This window comes from Cyrtonyx montezumae, unplaced genomic scaffold (genome assembly GCF_038088225.1).
Source record: "Cyrtonyx montezumae isolate F1298 unplaced genomic scaffold, pur_monq_1.0 scaffold_10, whole genome shotgun sequence".
Classification (NCBI taxonomy): domain Eukaryota; kingdom Metazoa; phylum Chordata; class Aves; order Galliformes; family Odontophoridae; genus Cyrtonyx; species Cyrtonyx montezumae.
Window position 1 is genome coordinate 57142355 of NW_027071826.1, and position 19863 is coordinate 57162217.

General features: G+C 41.0%; 1 protein-coding gene across 1 annotated transcript in view; it reads left to right on the top strand.

Annotated features, from left to right (window-relative positions):
• The window catches only part of KIAA1549L (KIAA1549 like), a 70852-nt gene that overhangs the window by 8682 nt on the left and 42307 nt on the right, over positions 1-19863 (top strand). The window contains exons 2-10 of the mRNA XM_065755623.1: positions 5964-6311; positions 9084-9683; positions 11084-11196; positions 12623-12842; positions 13486-13619; positions 13980-14142; positions 16246-16305; positions 17771-17922; positions 19296-19467. Of these exons, the coding sequence (XP_065611695.1) occupies positions 5964-6311; positions 9084-9683; positions 11084-11196; positions 12623-12842; positions 13486-13619; positions 13980-14142; positions 16246-16305; positions 17771-17922; positions 19296-19467 (1962 nt within the window). The remainder of the gene's footprint in view (positions 1-5963; positions 6312-9083; positions 9684-11083; positions 11197-12622; positions 12843-13485; positions 13620-13979; positions 14143-16245; positions 16306-17770; positions 17923-19295; positions 19468-19863) is intronic.

Here is a 19863-nt window from a genome sequence, read left to right on the forward strand (position 1 = left end):
CAACTTTTTAATACCATATCACTAATTAAAAATGACACTTTTTGCTTCTTGGCAGCTGATGTGAGCCAGTGGTCAAAAGCTGAGCTGTGAGTGCAGATTCGTGTTGTACTCCTGTGCTTAGGACAGGTTTATATAGGTCTAGTTATACTGCTTTTCCAGCATTGCTCTTCAGTTTGCTATTGCTTGTACAACGCAAATGTTTGTTCTTTAGGGCTGAGTTTGTCATACAGATTGTGCTGGTGTTCAGGGAGCAGGAATATTCATTTGAATTTGCACTGCTAGTACTGAAGCCTCGAGCTGGGCTACGACCTGAGGGGTTTATCCAACATTCTGAGGTTTCCTACAGCCTATTGAAGCTACCATTTATTTTTCATGTGTAAAAGCAAATCTAATGTATTTGCATTCATGTAACTTTTCTTCTAGATTTGAATTTGTGCTGTGTGAAGTAAGCCTGGGCTTGGTAGGCATTTAACCTTCTTACCACTGGCGACTGGATTCCCCCTTTATATTTTTATCTCATTTAGTCTGTTGACAGGGATGGCTGATTTTTATTACTAGCAGTAATGGTGTCATGCCAGGTAGTGTTTGCAGTGATTTCCAAGGGATGGGAATGTGGAGAAGCTGACGTATTGCTGTAAACTTGAGCTATTGACACTTTCTTGCAGCAAAAAAGCAGCAGCTCCTGAAAGTAAAGGCAAACGAGCTGTGCAAAGCACAGTGATTGTCACAAAAAGTGAAAATCATTTTTAGACATATGCACAGTACTTTCTAGTGCAAGTCAAATCCTCATTTTCTATACAGCAAGCACGGAGCTTAAAAATGAATAGCATAATTGATACGCATGGTTCATTAAGATATTTTTTAATGGTAACTTATATTGTAGTTGATGTTCAACAGCTACTGCAGCAGGTTGATGTGTTGGTCAGAGGAGTTTGGGGTCTGCCCCTGTGTGACCCTGCGGAGCTTTCTGACAGCTTCCTGGAATCAGAGCTTTCCTTCACAGAAAGGATTTCTCTATTCTGTAGAGAGGGGCCCTCACTGGGTTTGTAAAAAGATAGGAATCGAATGGCAATATCAAACCAAAATTGAATAAGATTTTATAATTTCAAGGATTGTCTGAAAAGTTGATGCATAAGTAGGAACGTATGGAAAGGATGTATATAGGGCCCTCCGTCCTTGGAAGTGGAGAAGGTGGGAGATCCAAAGCCTCAAAAAGCAGCTTTCTGAACTGTTTTGAGCTTTCAAGCCAGCTCAGGAAGAGATTTTTTCTAATCTTAAAAAATAAAACACAAAACAAAAAAAAAACATCAGATTATGTGGGTTCTTCCTTTGCAAGAGCTTGTATTTGTAGCCTCATTCATGCAAAGAGGATTTCCCTCCAAAGAAGCACGTGCCACTGTTTGGCTCGCTGTTTGTCTATTAGCTTTTTTGTGGTCATGGTTCTTGGATGTTTACTGTTTTAATCCTTGTGTCTTCTGGGGCCGAGTAATCAATTTTTGGTATCTTTGATTCAGAAATTGCACTGAGGAGCAGCATGGGATCACTGGTTATTTAGTATGAACTCTGAGGAGGGAATAGAATTTGAAGCTTGACTGCTTGATTGCTTATTCTGTTGTGAATACTGTGTTGCGTTTTTATTTGATTTTTAGAGAAAGATGTTTTTTACCCTTCTTCAAAAGCTGGGTGATCTTTACACTTAGCTGAGAGTGAGCAGAACTGTTACTTAATCCAAGGATTGCTAAGGTGGCAGTAGGGCCATTTATTTCCTGCTCTGTGCCTCCTCATCATCCTTGGTTACTGTCAGAGGCCACAGGCAGTGGGAACAGCTTAAGAGTAGGAAAAGATGTTGTGGACACCTCTTTGCTTGTACTGATTCTGTTTTTGTGGCATCTTCAAGGCTCTTTCCTTAGAGAGGATTAACTGGTCTGAATTATGAAGTTAACTGCAAATCCCAGCTTCTAAAATGGAAGAAATCAGTTGATGTTGAGCTGTTTTTGTCATGGGGACCTGGTATCATGCATTCGGGTTGCACACTGCTGCATGTGATCCAGAGGGCTCTGCTCTGAGCGTGGGTTATCTCTTCACTTGTGACGTGCAGAGGAAGATTCCCTTGGAGGTGTGTCTGGTTTGGTGAGCAGGAAGATGAATGCTCCCTTGAGCCAAACACTATTACCCAACGAACCTGTCAGAGTGCATCTTATTATGTAATTTGGTGTACAGTTCAACCTTTTGAAAGCACTGTTGTTCTTTGAAAAAGTTCTGGAGATATATATTTTTTTCTTTTGCTTTGTTAAAAGGATGAAGTGAAGGGCTTTTAGCAGGGATTCTTTTAGTACCCTTGGTCTGGTCTTGTATTTCATTTCTGAAGCAGGGTAAAATTTTCTAAGCTTTGTTAAGGGCATGCTTGCTTAAGAAAATAGCTCTTTGCTGCATATATCTGTGGTACACTGGTAGCTACCAGTGAAAAACAAAGTGCTTTTCCTGCCCTCATCTGCCTCGCTCCCACAGGGTTGATCCCACAGCAGATCAGATTTGCTGCCTGGTTCATGAAATCATTTATTATGCTGATGCTAGTGCTGTCTCTTAGACTTCCCCAAATAAATGCATTTTCTTTCCAGAAGGTTGTTTAGATGTGTATTTATGAACAAACAGATAAGGAGACTGGCTGGTGGCACAATTGTTTCCTCGCCTACAGGAAGGTGCAGTTTAACTACGGATCATTTATTGTCTCATCCTACTATCCTGTCCCTGCTGCTGGACAGGACTGAAGCATGGCAGCAGAGCTGCATGTCACGATGGGGATGCATTTTGCCCCTTGGCAAGGCTGGCACTTGCTACGAGTCGCGTCCGTCTGTCAGCTCCCGAGGCGAAAGTGGTGACAGCAGTGAAGTACTTGCAGGCTGGTTGCTGCTCTCCCAAGCACTACACAGCTTGTGCTTAGGCTGTCAAGCAGGGAGGGAGGGGAGTGCATTTTCAATGCAGTCCATAGGTAAGAGGCTGCCTTTGATACACGGATTTGCTGCCAGTGGGTGTACTGTAATGCCCAAAGGGAAAACTGTGTGTGGTTGAGGGGAACGTGCACAAGCCTTCCTGACAGAGAAGACTGTGGAGTGAGCAGCTGCGATGATTGTATAGTTTGTGTCCCAATGTTTTTGTTATTTATTGTGAAGCCTGAAGTGTTGGGTTGTTATTTTTTCTATATGGAGAATGGTGTGCAGCGTGGTGTGTCACGGGCAGAAATTGGGTGATAATGGAGACTTCTTACTCCATAGGAGTATAACTTCATATGTTTTTACTGTTGTATGTTAGTTTGATGCATGCATCACCTTCATCTTTGGGACATGTACATGGTGTCTACATTAATGACCTTCCTCATTGCTCTCCCTGTTATCTTAGCAAAAGGGGGCTGAAGGAGAACTCTTGAATGCTGGCCTTCCTGCTTTCAATCTCCATGCTTTTTCCTGGCCCCTATTGCCTCTTTAGGGGGCTTGGAAGCGGTAGAGCTGTGATGGTCTCTAAACTGGATCATTATTTAAGTTCCTGCTGTGGCCAAGTGTAGGAGCTTCTCATTCTTGTAAACAGAAATATCACTAATCAATGATAACTATAATAAGGTTACTGCTAAATGGGCTTTAGGGTTATTGGAGGCGGTGGTTAGTCAGTAGCCTGGAGTGAAAGAAATAGAGCTAATCCTGAGATGTGAGAAGCAGCTGCTGGAATTGGGTATGCAGTGATGCTGTTCACAAAGCTCGTGAAATGGTTTTCTCGTTGCAGCTTTCCTGTTGGTTTATTTTTTCTCCTCGTGGAGTATTTTCAGTTATTGGTTGATGTGAAAGTGCATTACCTTCCCTTGCCTGCCTTTTCTCTGTGATACAGTCTTGGTTTTCACACTGTTTGGTAAGAGTTTATTGTTGATATCATCCTACCTACAAGAATATGTACTTCAGAATAAACTCCGTGTAATGAGAAAGACCCATTTGGCTTCTGTGTGGCTGTGTCAGTCATGACCAAGGTGCTGAACTCATGATAGAAGTTTAGAAAGTATATTTCTACATAAAATATTTCCATTTTATTTTTATAAAAGTAGAATCAAGTAAAATTCGTAGCAGGGGGAAGCCAGCATTTTATTTCATTGCAGAATGTTATTATTTGTTTTTAAATCTCCAATTAGTCAAAAGCTTTAATAAACAGAAAAGCTGCCAGTTGCTGTGGGGATGGAAGAATTAAGAATGGAAGGACTACGATCAAATGGTGGTTAAAGGGCATTTTTATTTGGTGTTTTATTTTCTTTGCTCTTCATGCTTTCCTTTTTTCCTTACCAAAGTATGATAACCATCAGTTCAAGACTTTTTCAGGTTTATAGTGTCTCTGCTCTTAATTGTTCTCATTAAACCAAAGTGTGAAGGAATATGTGAGGAATGCTGTGGATGCTGTTGGGGTTGATGCTGACAGACTCTGCTGTTTCAGAAAGCACAAAAACACTGGCTGGTTTAATTTTCCTGTAGGACTCGCATTTGCTAAGTGGTAGATAAGTCCTCTGTGAAGACTTTGTGTTTCATTTCAGTGCAGCCTTTCAGTCTGGGGATGAAACAAGGCAGTTTGGGATGTAACAGATCTGATAATGACTTCATTGGCTGAGATGACTTCTCAGAAATTCAAACTGCAGCTTGCCTAGAGCTTGATTTTGAAAAGCACATAATTTAGTTTTTAATTTCCGATGTCTGTTTGAATCCATTTTATTCACTTGCTCATACGGATGATGAGTGATGTAGCACAAGAAAGAAACTCACCTTTGACTGAATGACAGTGACCTATTTTCTTCTTCTAAGGTGCTCTGCTGCTGGCTGCAATTTGCATGGGGTTATCCCCTCTGATTCTGTTGGCTTTGTTAACTCGTTTTGTTGGTGGCTGGAACTGAAGTCAGGCCTGTTTCATAACCTCATGTTTCAAGGTGTGTCCCTGTTTACTCTTCCATGCCGTTATGCCAGGATTATCCATTTAGGTCTGGAGGAGTTTGGCACCCTGCATCTGCGTGCTGCAGCTGGAGGGCAGGAACTGGCTTTGTATTGTGCCTCTGCTCAACTGTGTGAGTGGACATAGCTTGGTGCAGGAGTAAGTGCCACTGCTGTGTTTTGATCACTTATCTCGGCTGAGGGAGAAGGGAATAAAAATAACAGAAATTTTACTCTTGATTGAATCTTCATCTTTAAATTAGTAAGAATGAGAGATTTCTCAAGCTGTGATATTGGAAGAACTATAATCATTTTGAGAAAACAAAGACTAGGGACATTATGGCACTGAATATGGAACAAACTGATGTTTGCAATGTCTTGTACATCTGCACGGATCGAAAAAGGAGCTTCATTTCCTAATATTGTTTAGGATCTTCCCCCCCCCCTCGTTTTCTCATGTTCATCCATGTTTTATTTTCTTCCTTTTGTGTTTATAATTACATGCATTATTAGAACTGGCAAGATGAGCACCTCCAGATGCATCCTACAGGAATCCAGCCAATGCTGACTCTGTTCCCATAATGGATGACACGCTAAATCAGTGAAGCTTGATTGTCAAAATCCATTCCATTTCTACTGTGCTTTGAGCCCATCTTTTCACATATTTTGACTCAGGGTGGCTGATAATAAACTCAAAAATCGCCCCAAACTTAAGGAGGTTTTGTTTAGCTTGTTGAACCATCCTGCTTAAAATAAGTATTTTGGAATAGTGCTATTCCAGTACTATGGAAAGCTTGTCTTCTGTCAGATGAAGCAATTTGATGAGTTTATAATCTGTTACTTTGAAGCTTTCACTGTTTATTTATTTTACTTTCTTCAGACGTTTGTCTTTGAATGCAAAAATCAGTACTTTTAGTAAACATAATGGATTTTGTGCTGTGATTTCTTGCAGTCAGTTAACAACTTTTACTTTTGCAGAACTGCATATCCATTTTCTTCATTATTTTACAGGTATCAGGCAACAGCTTGTCAACATTGCTCCTTCTATAGAATCTTTTCCTAACTGGAGAACTATGCTGTTACCAACACGGCCTTCCATGGAAACTAAGACTTCCTCAGTAGCTGATATTTCTATGGGACAGACTTTGGAGAATGCAAACTTGCTTCAGATGATAAAAACAGCACTGACTGGCACACGTGCAAGAACTTTGGATCAAACAAACCTGTCGCCCACCCTTTATCAAGGCAGTGGAAATAGTGCATCCCAGGAACCTGCTGAAGTTTCTGCTGAGTCACCTCTAAGGTTGTCATCTCAAGATACAGATGAAACAGCTGGGGAATTAGGTTTGCCTCAACTTGGTATGTTTGCCGTATTGTCCACTATACCATCAGTGACACATTTGAGTACAGCTGTGCCATTTCAGCTAACACCATTAGAAACACCTTCCATTTCAAAAGAAAGCACATCAGGACCAGACATGCTTGCTGCTGTTCCATCTCCATCATTCTCTTCATTGGCAATGCAGTCACCTCATACCATTAATTTTTCTACATCAGCTGTACTGGCCTTCAAAGTACCTTTGTCTGCAGAGGCTGAAAGTTCCTTCAACACAGATATGACCAGCTCTCAGGTTAGTGAAAGCAGAAATAGTTCTTTAAGTGTGGTCAGCGATGTAAATTCCATAATGGGGAATCAAAGAAAGGGTCCTGAGCTGTTGATGGGCACCATGTCTTTCAATCTCTCTGGATCAACTCCAATGCATTTCACAAATATAGCGGGAAAAGAGTTTCCTTCAGAAAGGGCCTCTTTTTTATCTGCATATTCTAATGTGTCGAAAATATTTCGTCAGTTTCCCATGCCAGTAACTTCCAGAAGTGTGTTATGGTTTCTGAATGAACGCATGCGTAATATATCTTCTACTGGAGGGAAACTCAACAGTCAGTCACTTAACCCACTGTCAACTGGAAGGAATAATGGTGTTCCTCCTCTGGCATCAGCAGTTTTTCAGAATAAAACAGAGGTGGGTACTCCAGATAAAATGCCTCAGAGGAGTCGTCAGTCTTCCACAACACTTACTAATTTCACTACGGGCTCTACCAGTGCACCTTTTATGTCATTAGCTTCCATGAGCCCAGCTGAGGTTTCCAGCTCAACAGAGAGCGTCTCTTCCCTTTTTTTGCCAAAATCACTTATTCCAGATGTAATGCATGCTCACAATGCAGTGCTGCCAGTACCAGCATTTAGAAGTGAAACAGATTTTCTTTTTAGAAATGAAACACACTCCACTTCAGTGAGCATGATGTCTCTCTTGCTAACTGAGACAAATGAGACCTCTGCTAAGATAGCACATGCAAACAGTCCAACTGCAGCAGTGGCCAACAAGGGTATTTTGCAAATCCCTTTGACTTTTTCACAACGCTCAGCGATATTTCTGAACCAGGCTTTGGCAGAAGACCTCACGATTGGAGGTTATGAAGCCAATGATGTGCTGTTGCCTACTGCTTCTACACGTACCCTTCTGTATTCTGATGGCTCTCCCTCATCAAGAGCACCTCACCGGTTTTTGACAGGAATGGTGACAGCAAAAATGGCCAGGGGCTTGAATCCTGATTTTGTTCTGCCTTATGGTTCTCAGTTTTCTGGAGTTTCTCCAGATATCCATGTCAGTAAACTCTCCGAAGAATTAAAGATACTGGGAACTGTTTTGAAAACAGGAATGACTACTCCTGGCTTTGCTGCTATTACAAGACTTTCAAATCCTGAGCTTGTTATCATGAATACGTCTGCTACTACTAGTATCACTGTGACCACAAATCCTCCAGCTCTTAGTGCAGGAGATGTGGACAGAACTGTAGATGAAGATAGAAATTTGGGAGTACCCACTGTTGTAAGCCAACAAGCTGATTATTCACCACCGATAACCTTAAGTCAGTCTCATTTTACCTCTGGTCAGGCTTTGCATTCAGTTGATACAGAGCAGCTTGTCTCTGTGCTGTCTCCAGCGTGGAGTACCCTGCCATCCTTTGTTTCCATGACGACAGTGAGAGACAGTTATGGCTCAGGTTTCTCTGGGATTTCAAATGCAGCCTCTGAAAGCACTATATCTCCAATCAACTCTCCCAAACTCACAGTTTCACCTTCGGTGTGGACCAATACACTGTCGTCCTCAGCTGACACTAGTATTTCTCTGGTAATAAATTCAGTAAAAACAGCAGAAAGAGGAGTTCCTTCGAGTACCTCTGTATCAGCAACTGAGTTTCATTCACCATATTCAGTAGCTTCAGGTCTGCAGAAGAAAATGAGAACAAATAGTCAGCCACTTTTCTTTGCCCCTTCAGCAAAGTACGCACGTGCAGTGTCTAGTCAAAACGTTTTACGTTTACCTTTCACTGGAGCAAAGTCAAGCAGTTTTCCTAAGTTTGTTACGGCTGCATTTGCACTGAAGACTTCTTCTGTCCAGTATCCATCCCTTACTACTACAGTTCCTGTCAGCCTGAAGAAAAAGCATGGAAAATCAGCTGAAAACATTACTGATTTTTTCACCACTGAGGACGTTAATATCAGTACACAGTATGAAGCACCGCTCCGTTTACATGTTCCCCATGTTAATGATGCAGGTGTTTCTCCCAGCTCTCTAGAATCACAGACAACCGGTGCTGGAAAGATGACTTTACTGACAAAAACCTTGAATGCCACACCATCGTTGGCTTTTCAGCTCCCTGACAGCTTAACTCTGTCAGCCAGCTATGAAATCAGTGCTGCCCGCAGCAGGCTGCCCACCGAGCCTGCTGTTTCTGTAACCAAGCCTTTTAGCTCAGCTCTCTTACATACTTCTGTGATGGAAGAAGACGTTGGTTCTGGAGATGTGGAATTAATTGGTAAACCAGAGGCTAACCGGTATTTGGTCATAGGTGATAAAAATCCAACTACATTAAGTGTGAAGGAGTGGGATGCAAGGCAGAGTCTAGATCCCACTGGTCTATCTAATAAAGCCACCAAGGCCGTGCCTTTGCATACCCCTTCCATCAATGCTCTGCAGTCAGTCTTCATAACTTCTGTCCATCCATTACCAACACAACTAACTTCTGCTTTGTTTTCAACAACCAACTTTACCCATTCTGTCATTACAGTGTTATCTGGAGTGTCTTCTGGTGCGTTACCTACGGTAGGAACTTCAGAAGGAAAATCATCTCCAGCTTCACCAGTGCCAGCTTCTTCCTTCTTGTCGCTAGGCACTGAAAACACACCTTTGCCATCTGTGATGGCTTTAAACACTCCTGTGCTGACACTAACTAAAAATAACACTGCCACAAAATTGACCTCGGTTCTCAGTTCTGTAGGAGCACATACAGATCTTCCTTTTGCAACAAGAAACACAGATGCATCACCTGTGGACGTGACAGCTATGTTTGTAACTCCTAAAAGTAACACCGTCATGGCTTCCACACCTGCACCCACAGCACACGTGCCAAGGCAGATAAAAACAACAGTCACTGACAGCCAGAAATTCCCGAGCTCAGAAATTACCAAAACATCAACCCCATATGCACTGACAATTACAGCAGCTTTGACATCTATTACAGCATCAGCGAAAGCAACTAGGCTTCCTCCTACTCGAGTGGAAAACACTTCTGCTCCTTCAGAAACAACAGCAGCAGCAGCTTTTGCTAACATGACAGCAGCCCCTCCCCTGGATTGCCGGCTTTCCTGGAACCTTATGGTTAAAACAGGTACGTGGGGCTGCTGAATTTGCTGAAAGTTTCTCACGTGGTTCAGGGGCACTTGGTGACGAATGCAAAATGGACTCAAGTGCCTAAGAATGTAGGGGACTGGTGATTTTTTGAGGGTCTGTGCTGCTGCACTAGTGAGCCAGAGAGATGTAGGTATGCTTGATAGGTAGGAACGGCACTAACTGTGCAGCTCAGATTTTACACTTTAAATGAGACAAGACTGGGTGTGCTGAAGTTCAGCTGGTCAGTGCAGGGATCTAGCAGAGCACCTTGGTGGAGGCACAGCCATGTTATCACAATGGTTTGGTTTCTGCTTGCCAGCTAGGGGTCTGTGTCATTGAAGCAGACAGTCAAGTAACTCTTGTCCTCCTTGCCTATGACAGCTGGATTAAGTATTCGTATGGATACCTAATTGTATCATTTAAAACGTTTTATCATTAAAAATTCACTTGAAAGTAATTTCTGGTATTTGAAGTTATATGGTTCAAAATGGGAGCTCTCTGCATGAACAGAGCACCATCTTATAGCTCTAAGAGTGATAGCTATAGATCTTATAGCTCTAAGAGTTGCGGACTGCTATTCCTTAACAGCCCTAAATTAAATATGTCTGTAGAGAGCCCTTGCCCAAGCTTCTTGTGACCTCCTTATGGTGGCATAGGGCAGCACCAGCAAATGTGTACATCTAGAAGATGCAAGCAAAGAACTGGGGGAGGATCTGTGATTGTGTACAATCCCATGTGATTCCGAGGGACGATGAAATAACATGTTTTTGGGCATACTGTATTTTTAGTGGCTGCTGAGTACTTATATCACTCGCATAATAAATGCATTAATTATTTCTAAAGATAAAAGTAGCACCAATATGATATGTGACTGAAAATATGTCAGTGTGGCAATAAAACTGCCTTATAAGAGAAAAAGCCACTGAAAACGTTAGTAGATGAAGTGTACAGACCATTGGGAAACTACAAGCAGTTTTAGCAGCAGAGTAACTCATTTCTTCGTGTAACTGTGGCTATAAAGGGATGAAGTGCTCATCCTTTATGGGAGTCTGCCTGTGCAGCAGCAGCTCTCCTCTGGGAAGGCTGCAGCAGTCTATCCACAGGCAATCAAATGTCATCGTACCTCACTCAGAAAGGCAGTGTTGCAAAGTCTTGTTGCTAAAGAAGTCGTGAGGGTTTGACTGCACTCTGGAGCAGTGGGTTATTGTCACGAGAAGAGTGGTGACCTTGGGAACACTGCTGAGCCCCAACAGTTCTATACTCCCATTGGAGCTGCTGCAAGTCCTAGATGGCTGCTTCTGTGCTCTTCACCAGGCTATTCCAACACAGAAGAATTGAAAAAGCAAATGGTAGCATGTTCACGTTTCAAACTAACATGTAGCTTTTGCCATTTTGCAGTTCTGTTTCTGAACACGAGGAGGATGATGATCAGCAAATCCTTCAAGGAGAGTGTGACAAAAGGACTTAACCAAGCACTGAGACAAGCTTTCAACCAAAACGTCAGCACTCAGGTGAGCATGCCTGACTTGCCTGCATGAAGAGAAATAACAAACTTTTATAACGAAGTGACTCTTGTGTAAGTGGCTGTGGTGTTACTAAAAGCTGCAGGCTTTGGCGTGTTCATTCCCATTTAGATGCCTTCTTTTTACTGAGTAGCACCTGGTGACTTTGTCCCTCCTCTCAGCAGTTGTAACTCATTCCATTTCATTCCTAATACCTGATTACAAACGAATTTACGTATTTGTGTTGCCTGTAGGCTGTATGCATCTGGGTGGTTTGGTGGTGTCAGTGACAAGTACTGGCTATCCTCGTGGAGAGGTGGACAGTTAAAGGAAGCTGGTGTGCTAGATGTTGTCAGGTATTCCAGTGGTGGTTGATGGGACTGACCATCCCTCCTGGCTGCTTTCTTGCTTTTATGTAATGCTTAGTATGTCTAAATTAGCTGTGACACATGGGCAGTTGTGTATACTTGGTTTTGGGTCTCGGAGCGTGATGATTTCTTAATTGTAGTATTGCTTTTTTTGATGCAAATTCAAATCAGAATGATTAAAAGTTCTACCTGGCTGCAACTCTGTGTTTCAGCGATGGCTCTGAACACAGGATGTGCCTCAGAGAGGAGCACTGAGCTTTTCTTATGGAAAGCTGTGGGTTCTAATCAGCAAGGACCATTCAAAAACTTTTGTCATTTTATTTGAAAAAATTGAAGAGAGAAATGCAACTTTCTTCTGAGTATCTCCTGCGAAACTGCAACAAACACGAGTTTCTTCCTTTCCAGCAGCTTAAGACTGACTCTGGTTAACAGCCAGCCAATTGCTGCTGTTCTTAGTCTTGATCAATTGCAAAAGCAGAGCTAGTAAATGGGGCGTCAGTCTATTCCCATTGAAAATTGAGTGCCTGACAAGGTCAGTTCCACAGGGATGAAAATCCAGAGCAAGGAGAGAACGTGTTTTGTTGAAAATAAACTAAGGAGACATGTTCATTGCTTTCCAGCTAAATTACATGACATTTTGCAGCTGAGTGTTAGAGCAGGTTGCTGAGATACTGTTCTGGGCAACACAAGTTCCCACTCCTGTTAGGCATTTTGTGCTGAGCCTGAAGCTGTTATGAAGTATACTCATCAAGGATGGGGAGGAGAAGAAATAATTTTGCTCAAAATAGAGAGCGTATTCTTTTACCTATATGTGAATGAAGCCTTGACCTAGATTGGAGATATGAGAGTTGATGTGGCAGTGTGGTACTCCTTCGAATGAGAGGATGTGCTGCTGGAACTCAAGCTCCCTGAGCAATTCTGTGTATGTCATGTCAGATGTGGTGCTGACCCCATTCATACAAGAGCCCTGCAAGTGAGCTCTATTTGGAATGAGATATCTCATCAAATGGTGGTTGCATTTATGATCAAAATTAGAAAAATAATAATTGTTTCTCTGTGCTCTTTAGGTGGAAATCCTGGAGCAGTCGACTAACATCACAGTTGGTTATTACGTTACACGAGGGAGACTGGTTTTTATACCAGCTGCTGTAATAGAAAGACTAATTGCCTATGGTATTAGCAATGCCACAGCAGACTTAAAGCAACACGTAATGAGTCTTCAGTCCATTGTGGCCCTGGCAATGCCATGGAAGCCTCTTCCTGCATACCACTTCCAACTGAAGACAGGTGAGTGATGGCCTGTGTAGGCTGACAATAGTATGTTTTGTTGGAGCTCCTGTGCAGAGGTGTGACACTTGTCCTTCCCTCTGCTGTCTTTCTTCGTTTCTGGTCTCCAGTACAACACCACAAGAAGAAAAACAAGACAGCCTGTGCCTTGGTTTCACCTCCGTGGTGACAATGCCTCCAGTGCCAGCAGGACTGCTGGTAGTTTAGGAGGAATGCTGCCTTCCTGAATCTCTGCCTCAGCTCTGTAAAAACAACACTTTACGTTGTAAAGAGACTTCTTATATGTTTTAATGTATTTATGTACTCATATGTACTTGCAGTTACATTAAGTAATTAAGTTCTTAGTACAAACAGAATGAGAATCAGAATTTATTGTATCTTGTAAAAGCCAATGGCTTGTAAGATTTTAGGCTATAATTTGTTTCTGTGTGACTCACCACCCGGCTTTAAGTATGTAAGTATGCAGTGTGTTGGTCTCACCATTTTATGCATCAGTACAATGCTTAAATGACATAAAATGATCCTCTGTGGCACTGTTTTTACCTGCTTAATTTGTACTCTGACCATTTTGCAGTCGGACATTACAGAGGTGATGCAACTAAGCATATTTTGTCCACACACAAATGCATTGTTCCTTTTCCAGAGTTGCAGTTTGTGAGTCAAACGGATAATATACAGTCATGCAGATTTGTTCAGACGATGGAGCAAAGGTTACAGAGAGCATTTCAGGATGCTGAAAGAAAGGTCTGGAACACCAGCAACAACCTAACAGTTCAGGTACAGTGTTGCCCACTTTGCCAGTGCTGACTGCTCAAGCTTCTCAGTTTTTATTTGTCTTGTGTGTATGTGTATTTCAATATGATATATTTCAACTTAATGTCTGTGGCAGCCAATATGGCAGTTAGTTTACACTTTCCTCTGAAATGAGAGATTCGTTTATCAAAGGTAAGCTTATAAATACAAGATTTATAGGAAAACTACTGTTTGGAAATTCAAATAGAGATGAAGTGTCATTAATTCTTCCAGCTCTATATTTTTACTGAATATTCAGGCAACTTTTCTGCCTGCTCAAATAGCTCTCTCTGTGCTTTTCTTTCCTGTTTTTATTTTTACACATTATTTCTTTACCTCTTTCAGATTTTGAATACCTCCAAAGTCTCCCAAGCTGTCACTCTCTTTTATGTAGTCAACAATCAAAGCACAACTTTAAATGGCACTATTTCCAGCAACCTTCTTAATCAGCTGTCAGCTGAGCTGGTGGGTTTCTATCTAACCTATCCACCTCTCACCATTGCAGAGTGTAAGTATGTGCTTTTCAATGCATACTGTAAGATCAACTGCTAGGCTTTTACGTTGCAAATCTCTACCAGTGTACCTGTTTTCTGAAAGTCACTGGTGTATCTCTGAGCTTAGTCAGTTGTGTCAATAATTCACTTGGGTTTCCATCATTATGAAGAGTCAGAGGTACAAAGAGCTAGATGAAGTTGTCCATCTGGGTAGCCTGTATGGTGTACATGTTCTCTGACTTTGCTAATTTCTCTATTGCTAATAAAGACACGCAACATTTGATAATGTGGATTTCTGTTAATTATTAAGTTGGCTGTAGTGACATGTTATCCATGCACTCAGAGACATCGGTGCTCACTGGAAGTGGGAAGAAATAAACCTAATAGGTACATTCACGCATGGCAGCGGTGCCTGGTTAAGTAAGGGCATGTTTCAGCTGATCTCAGTGTTAGGTAGGTGTCTTCGTGTGATACTTACTAAATTTGATCTGCTGTGCTCAAATACCCTTGAAGTTCTGCTTAAGCTTCTGGTAGCCATCGAAATCATTGATAATGGTGTAACGTTACCAGAGTAATTGGTAATTTTTCATTTTGCAAACACTGAAATGATTAGACATTAAGTATCAGAAATACTCAACTCAGTAGATTTGTAGCTTAAGATAAAATTAATAAGGTCCTTGTTTACTTTATGATTCTGGGAGCTAGAACCAGACTGCTGAAAAGTGAGCTCAGGGAAAAATGCAAGTTACCTGTTTGGCAGGTATATCTTGTTTACAAACAGCCCGACAGTAATCATCTCATGCTGTTCTTCATCAGATACTTACCCTGTGAAGTGGGATAAGTGATCCCTCTCCAGTGCGAGGAGGGTGGAAATCACAGCTAACCCTGGTGATTATGCAATTATTTGAAAAGGAAAGAACGTATGTTATTCTTGAGACATTATCTGTCCGTATCAGTTATTTGCAACCAGATGACTGTAGGTGAAAATGCCCAGTGATGAGTTCTTCTGCTCAAGCAGATTTCAGTTTAGATCAGACTTTACTGCTTGATGCTTCTTGCAGAAGGCAGTGCAGGCATGTGCTTGATAGTCAGCAGCTGTAGAAGACATTTGTCATTTAGGAAGAGTCTCATGTGGTGTTGCAGTTCTCAGCCAGTCCTCAGATTTGATGAACTGACCCAACTGAGTCTTTAGCAAGTGCTTCTTTAACAAGTAATGGCTTATATTTCATTCTGGAGTTCTCGGTTTTATTCCCAGCACAGCAGGTACACAGCAAATGCTGATCTTAATGTGCACGTAGTATTTGTGGCTTCAGACCGATGGCATGCGTTGTGAAAATGTTTGCTTGGAAAAGTGTTTTATGCTTATTCATGTGGTGGTGCAGTGGTTTCAGTTTATCAGGGAAATGTTTCTGTCACTTTCAGAGCACGCTATTTCCCCCTAGGCTCTGGCAGCTCCATCAGGGCCCTCACAGTCTGTCATGGAAATGTGCAGCTCAGGACACAGAGTGAAATTTCTTCTCATAAGCAGTTACTGTGCATAGTCAGATATTGTACAGTATTTACTGTCATGATTTCAGTGTGTTTCAAGTTAATCTTGTTTGTAGTTGAGGTGGAACTGAATTCTGGTTAATGGAAACTGACATTTGTATATTTTAATTAATAATATTTAAGATTTAAATTGTGGTCTGACTTAAGTGAGGATTAAATCATAGAACGGTTGTGGAAAGTTCTCCTATATTCCTGGAGGATTACTCAAGTAGAGAAAGCAGCAAAGATGTATATAATGTGGAGCCATACATATCATATATTGTCTTTAGTAGTGGGCAGTCCTTGGCCTTCCCCATGGAAGGGGTACTAGCAAATATTTTGGCAGCAGAAGATATGTTCTGTGTTGTGCAACAGCACCTATACAGTTTACATTTCACATCCTTTCTCAGACAGAAGAGACATAGTAATCCTGAAAATTATGTCCTTAGATCTTCTTCCTTGGTTGAGCAGTTATGTAACTCTCCTGTAGAAAAGCTATAGATCAATCTTGTTTATTGATGTTGTACAGGGACCTAAAATCTGCAAGATTCTGAAATATTTATGAAATAATTTTAACTTTTGTTTTAAAGCTTTGGAATATCCAAACCTCGATGTCTCAGAGTCAACTAGAGACTACTGGGTGATCACAGGTACTTTTTAATCTCCTTCCATCTTCCACAAGTTTGAGAAAATAAATTTAAGTATTCAATTATAGAAAAATATCTGTACAGTGGTTTTATATAAAAATAAGTGGCTGCCCACTGAACACTTCTGTTGCATTCAACTGGACAAATGTATCCAAAGTTACTCTTGGATGGGACTGTGATTTGCCATCTTGAGCAGAGAACTCCTCTGTGTTCAACACTTGTCTCTGAATTTGTCATTTTGGGTTGAAGTGTTTGTAAGAGTGGCTATTTTCAGAATTCAATCACGGTGTTTTTTTTTTCTTTTTTTTTCTGGAACTTGGATTTAAATCTGAAGTCAAAAGAGGCTTGCAGATAAAACCCAGGAAGAAAAAACAGGTGATCTGTTAAGCCAAGGAGAGCGTGTTAGAATCTGCTGACTGTCTGTGTCTAAGAACTTCTGCATTTTTGACCTGAAATGTTAAATGAGTAACTTTCTGTTTACATAAAAAAAGAGTGCTTCACTGGTATAATATTCTAATTCAGACATGTTTTAACTGTAGAATTGCTAAGTGAGCAAGAGAGACAGACCCTTTTTCCCTGATATCTTTGAGTTAGTAGATTCCAAAGCCATTTCATCATTGTGTCTGTAGCTGGAGTTGTTTTATGCTCAGGAGAGTAAAGGAAAAGGAGCCTGACATGAAATGGCTTAAATTCTGTAATCTGCTTCCAATATCCAACGCGACTTGGTGACTGTTACATCTACTTGTAATTTTCAGGTTAAAAATAAATTTATGCAGAGATGATCATCCTCTGAAGCACAGCTCCCCCACTGATGCTCCACTTTTTGCCTTTGTGCACTTACTGTGATGGAATACTTTTGGTATTACTTTGGAAATAATGTTTCCAAAAGAAATCGCCCCTCATAGTGCTCCCAAACAAACTCTTAATTAATGCTGAAAAATTATACATCCTTAGGAACTAAATTAGCATGCTGTATCGTTTATTTGAACTCCGTGTAAATTTGGTGTATATTTTATTTTGTGTTCATTAGTATCTAGGAAAGATCTATTTGATAAGTGCTCTGAAAGATATAGTATTTTGTTTTAAACAATTGTATACAACTTCAACTTCAGATTTCAAAACTGCCGAGTGAAAAAAGCCCCACTGTTTGCAGAAGAGGAGCACCTGGCTGTTCCTTTGATGAGCATGAAGCCAGACAGCTCCCAAACAGGTTTTCACTGGCCTTTACATTGGAGATTATGGATTAGGTGCTTTTCTGATCCATTTTGGTGCAGTGAGTGAAACAGAAACACATTATATCTCCGTTGGGAATCACTGAGGGTGCAGTGTTCACTGTGGTGAACCATGTGCAGTTATTTTTCTTCTAAGCTAGCTGGTACATCCCTGTCAAACAGCTCTGCAAGTCATGTGTTATTTAGTCTATCTGTGTAAGGTGTGCTGATGTGTGATTTTTTTTCCATTCCCTCAGTAATACAAGGGGTTGATATTGCATTACTGGGACTGAACAATCAGAGTTTTGCAAGATTAATGGAGCAACGCTTGGCCCCGCTGTTCATGATGTCCCATCAGCAAGGAAGGCGTTTTAAACGTGCCACCACTGTGGGCAGCTACACTGTGCAGGTGATCAGTACAACATCAGTTGCACCTAAACGTGCTTTGTGAAGAGCTTTGTCTGGATGCGTGCTGCCTGAATGTGTTGGGAAAACTCCTAAATGGTGTTGACATTTCCTGTCTTTTTGTCATAAGCCCCGAAGCAGCACGTGCAATATGCATGGCATTGCTAGTGGGATCCTTTTGCTGAGGTCAGCCATGTTTTCATGCCTCACATCTTTGAAAAATTGTCATTAGCTAATCAGTGTCAATAAATATTTTGTCTTTTGGTTGCTATGAAGATGGATACAAGATACATGTTTTAACATAAAGTCTCCTGGTCAGCGTAATGAGTAGTTCCAATTTTTGTTCTTAAGTGTGGGAAAATGTGTTTCTCAGCTCCTCCATCACTGGGATAACTGAATAAGGGTAGAACTTTTCCTTTTTGTTGAAGAATTGTGCGAAGCAGTCCTTCTACAAGGTTAGTCACCAAATCAGATGTCCACAGATCACATTATGAAGTAGACATCTGAGGACGGAGTCGTTTATTAATCATCTTTCTAGTATATGGCAATATTTACCATTCTTTTATTTGAAACGGTGTCGTTTTGCTCTCTCACTAATTCAGTGTGAATTGGGGGATTCAAAGAGAGAATCTGTTCCGAAATCCATGGCAAGTTGTTGCTTCCTTCTTTAGTTACCTGTTGTTTTTCAAAAATTGCTTGTTGAGAGACATAAAAATTAACTGGCCACTTTTTTGCCCTCCTTTCTGTATATTTTTTCACTGAAAGAGTCTGGAAAAGGAGTACATTTTTGCATACAGATAATGTGGACCTTTGTAACGTTTTCCATGAAAATGTGATATAATAGAAAAGAATCACAAAATTCCTTTCTGCTCTTGTCATTCAAAGTGTTTGACATTTCCTCTATGCTCAGAGGTACAACTTCAAAACTCTGGAAAACTCTTCAAAACTGAGGAAGCACAGTTCTTTTTATTGTTAGTCTGGGATAAAAAATAATGAATGTGGCAGTAAAATGTGAGGGAAATTTTCAGCTGTATCAGTGAAGTGTGATTTTCAACATTAGTACAGATTTTGAGAGTTCCCTTTTTACAGAGAGCTGTATTGTCCAAGCATTTGATCCTCTCTTTTTTTTTTTACAGTATGCCTTTCCTTTCCATTAGGATTATGTTTAAGGATTTTCACAAAGGCAGTCAGTCCTCACTAATCTTAATGGACTGTATTGTAGAAGGGAAACCCTGTTCCTCTTCTAATGCTAGCCCACAGCTTATGCTTGTATCAGACCTGTCAATCTGCATGCACTGCCTTCAGATGACTTCTTGTGGGTTTTGCAGTAATGAGATACAACTACCATTTATTTTTCTTCTCTCGTTTTTCTTAAAGATGGTAAAAATCCAACGAATTCCAGGACCCAAGGAGCCAGCTGAACTCACGTACTACACTTTATACAATGGAAAACCTTTGCTGGGCACTGCAGCTGCCAAAATTTTGAGTACAGTTGACTCACAGCGGATGGCCCTGACGCTGGGTTATGTGATTCAAGTTCAAGCTGATCGTAAGAGTCCTTTTAGGATTTCTCTCTGCTGATCTTCTTTAGTTTTTATTTTTTCCACGGGCAGTTTAGTGTATGAATTGATGCCTTCAACTAATTGAATCTCTTTAACTGTCTGAGGTGTTTATCTAGGTGGAATTGAATTTACAGAGTGATTTTCCATATTGGATCTCCTTACTGGCTAAATAGCATATGAAATGGAACTTTCTGGGGCCATTACTTCAGCCATCTCTGTGCCTGAAGGAGCAGTGATGCTGAAATAGTTACAAGTAATGTGGATAGGAAAAGAAGGAACCACTATAATAAGTAATTGATGTATCATCCATAAGCATATGATTGAGTTAGAAGGCTAAAGGGGATGAACTATATACTGTACCTGATTCTGGATTTGATCATGAT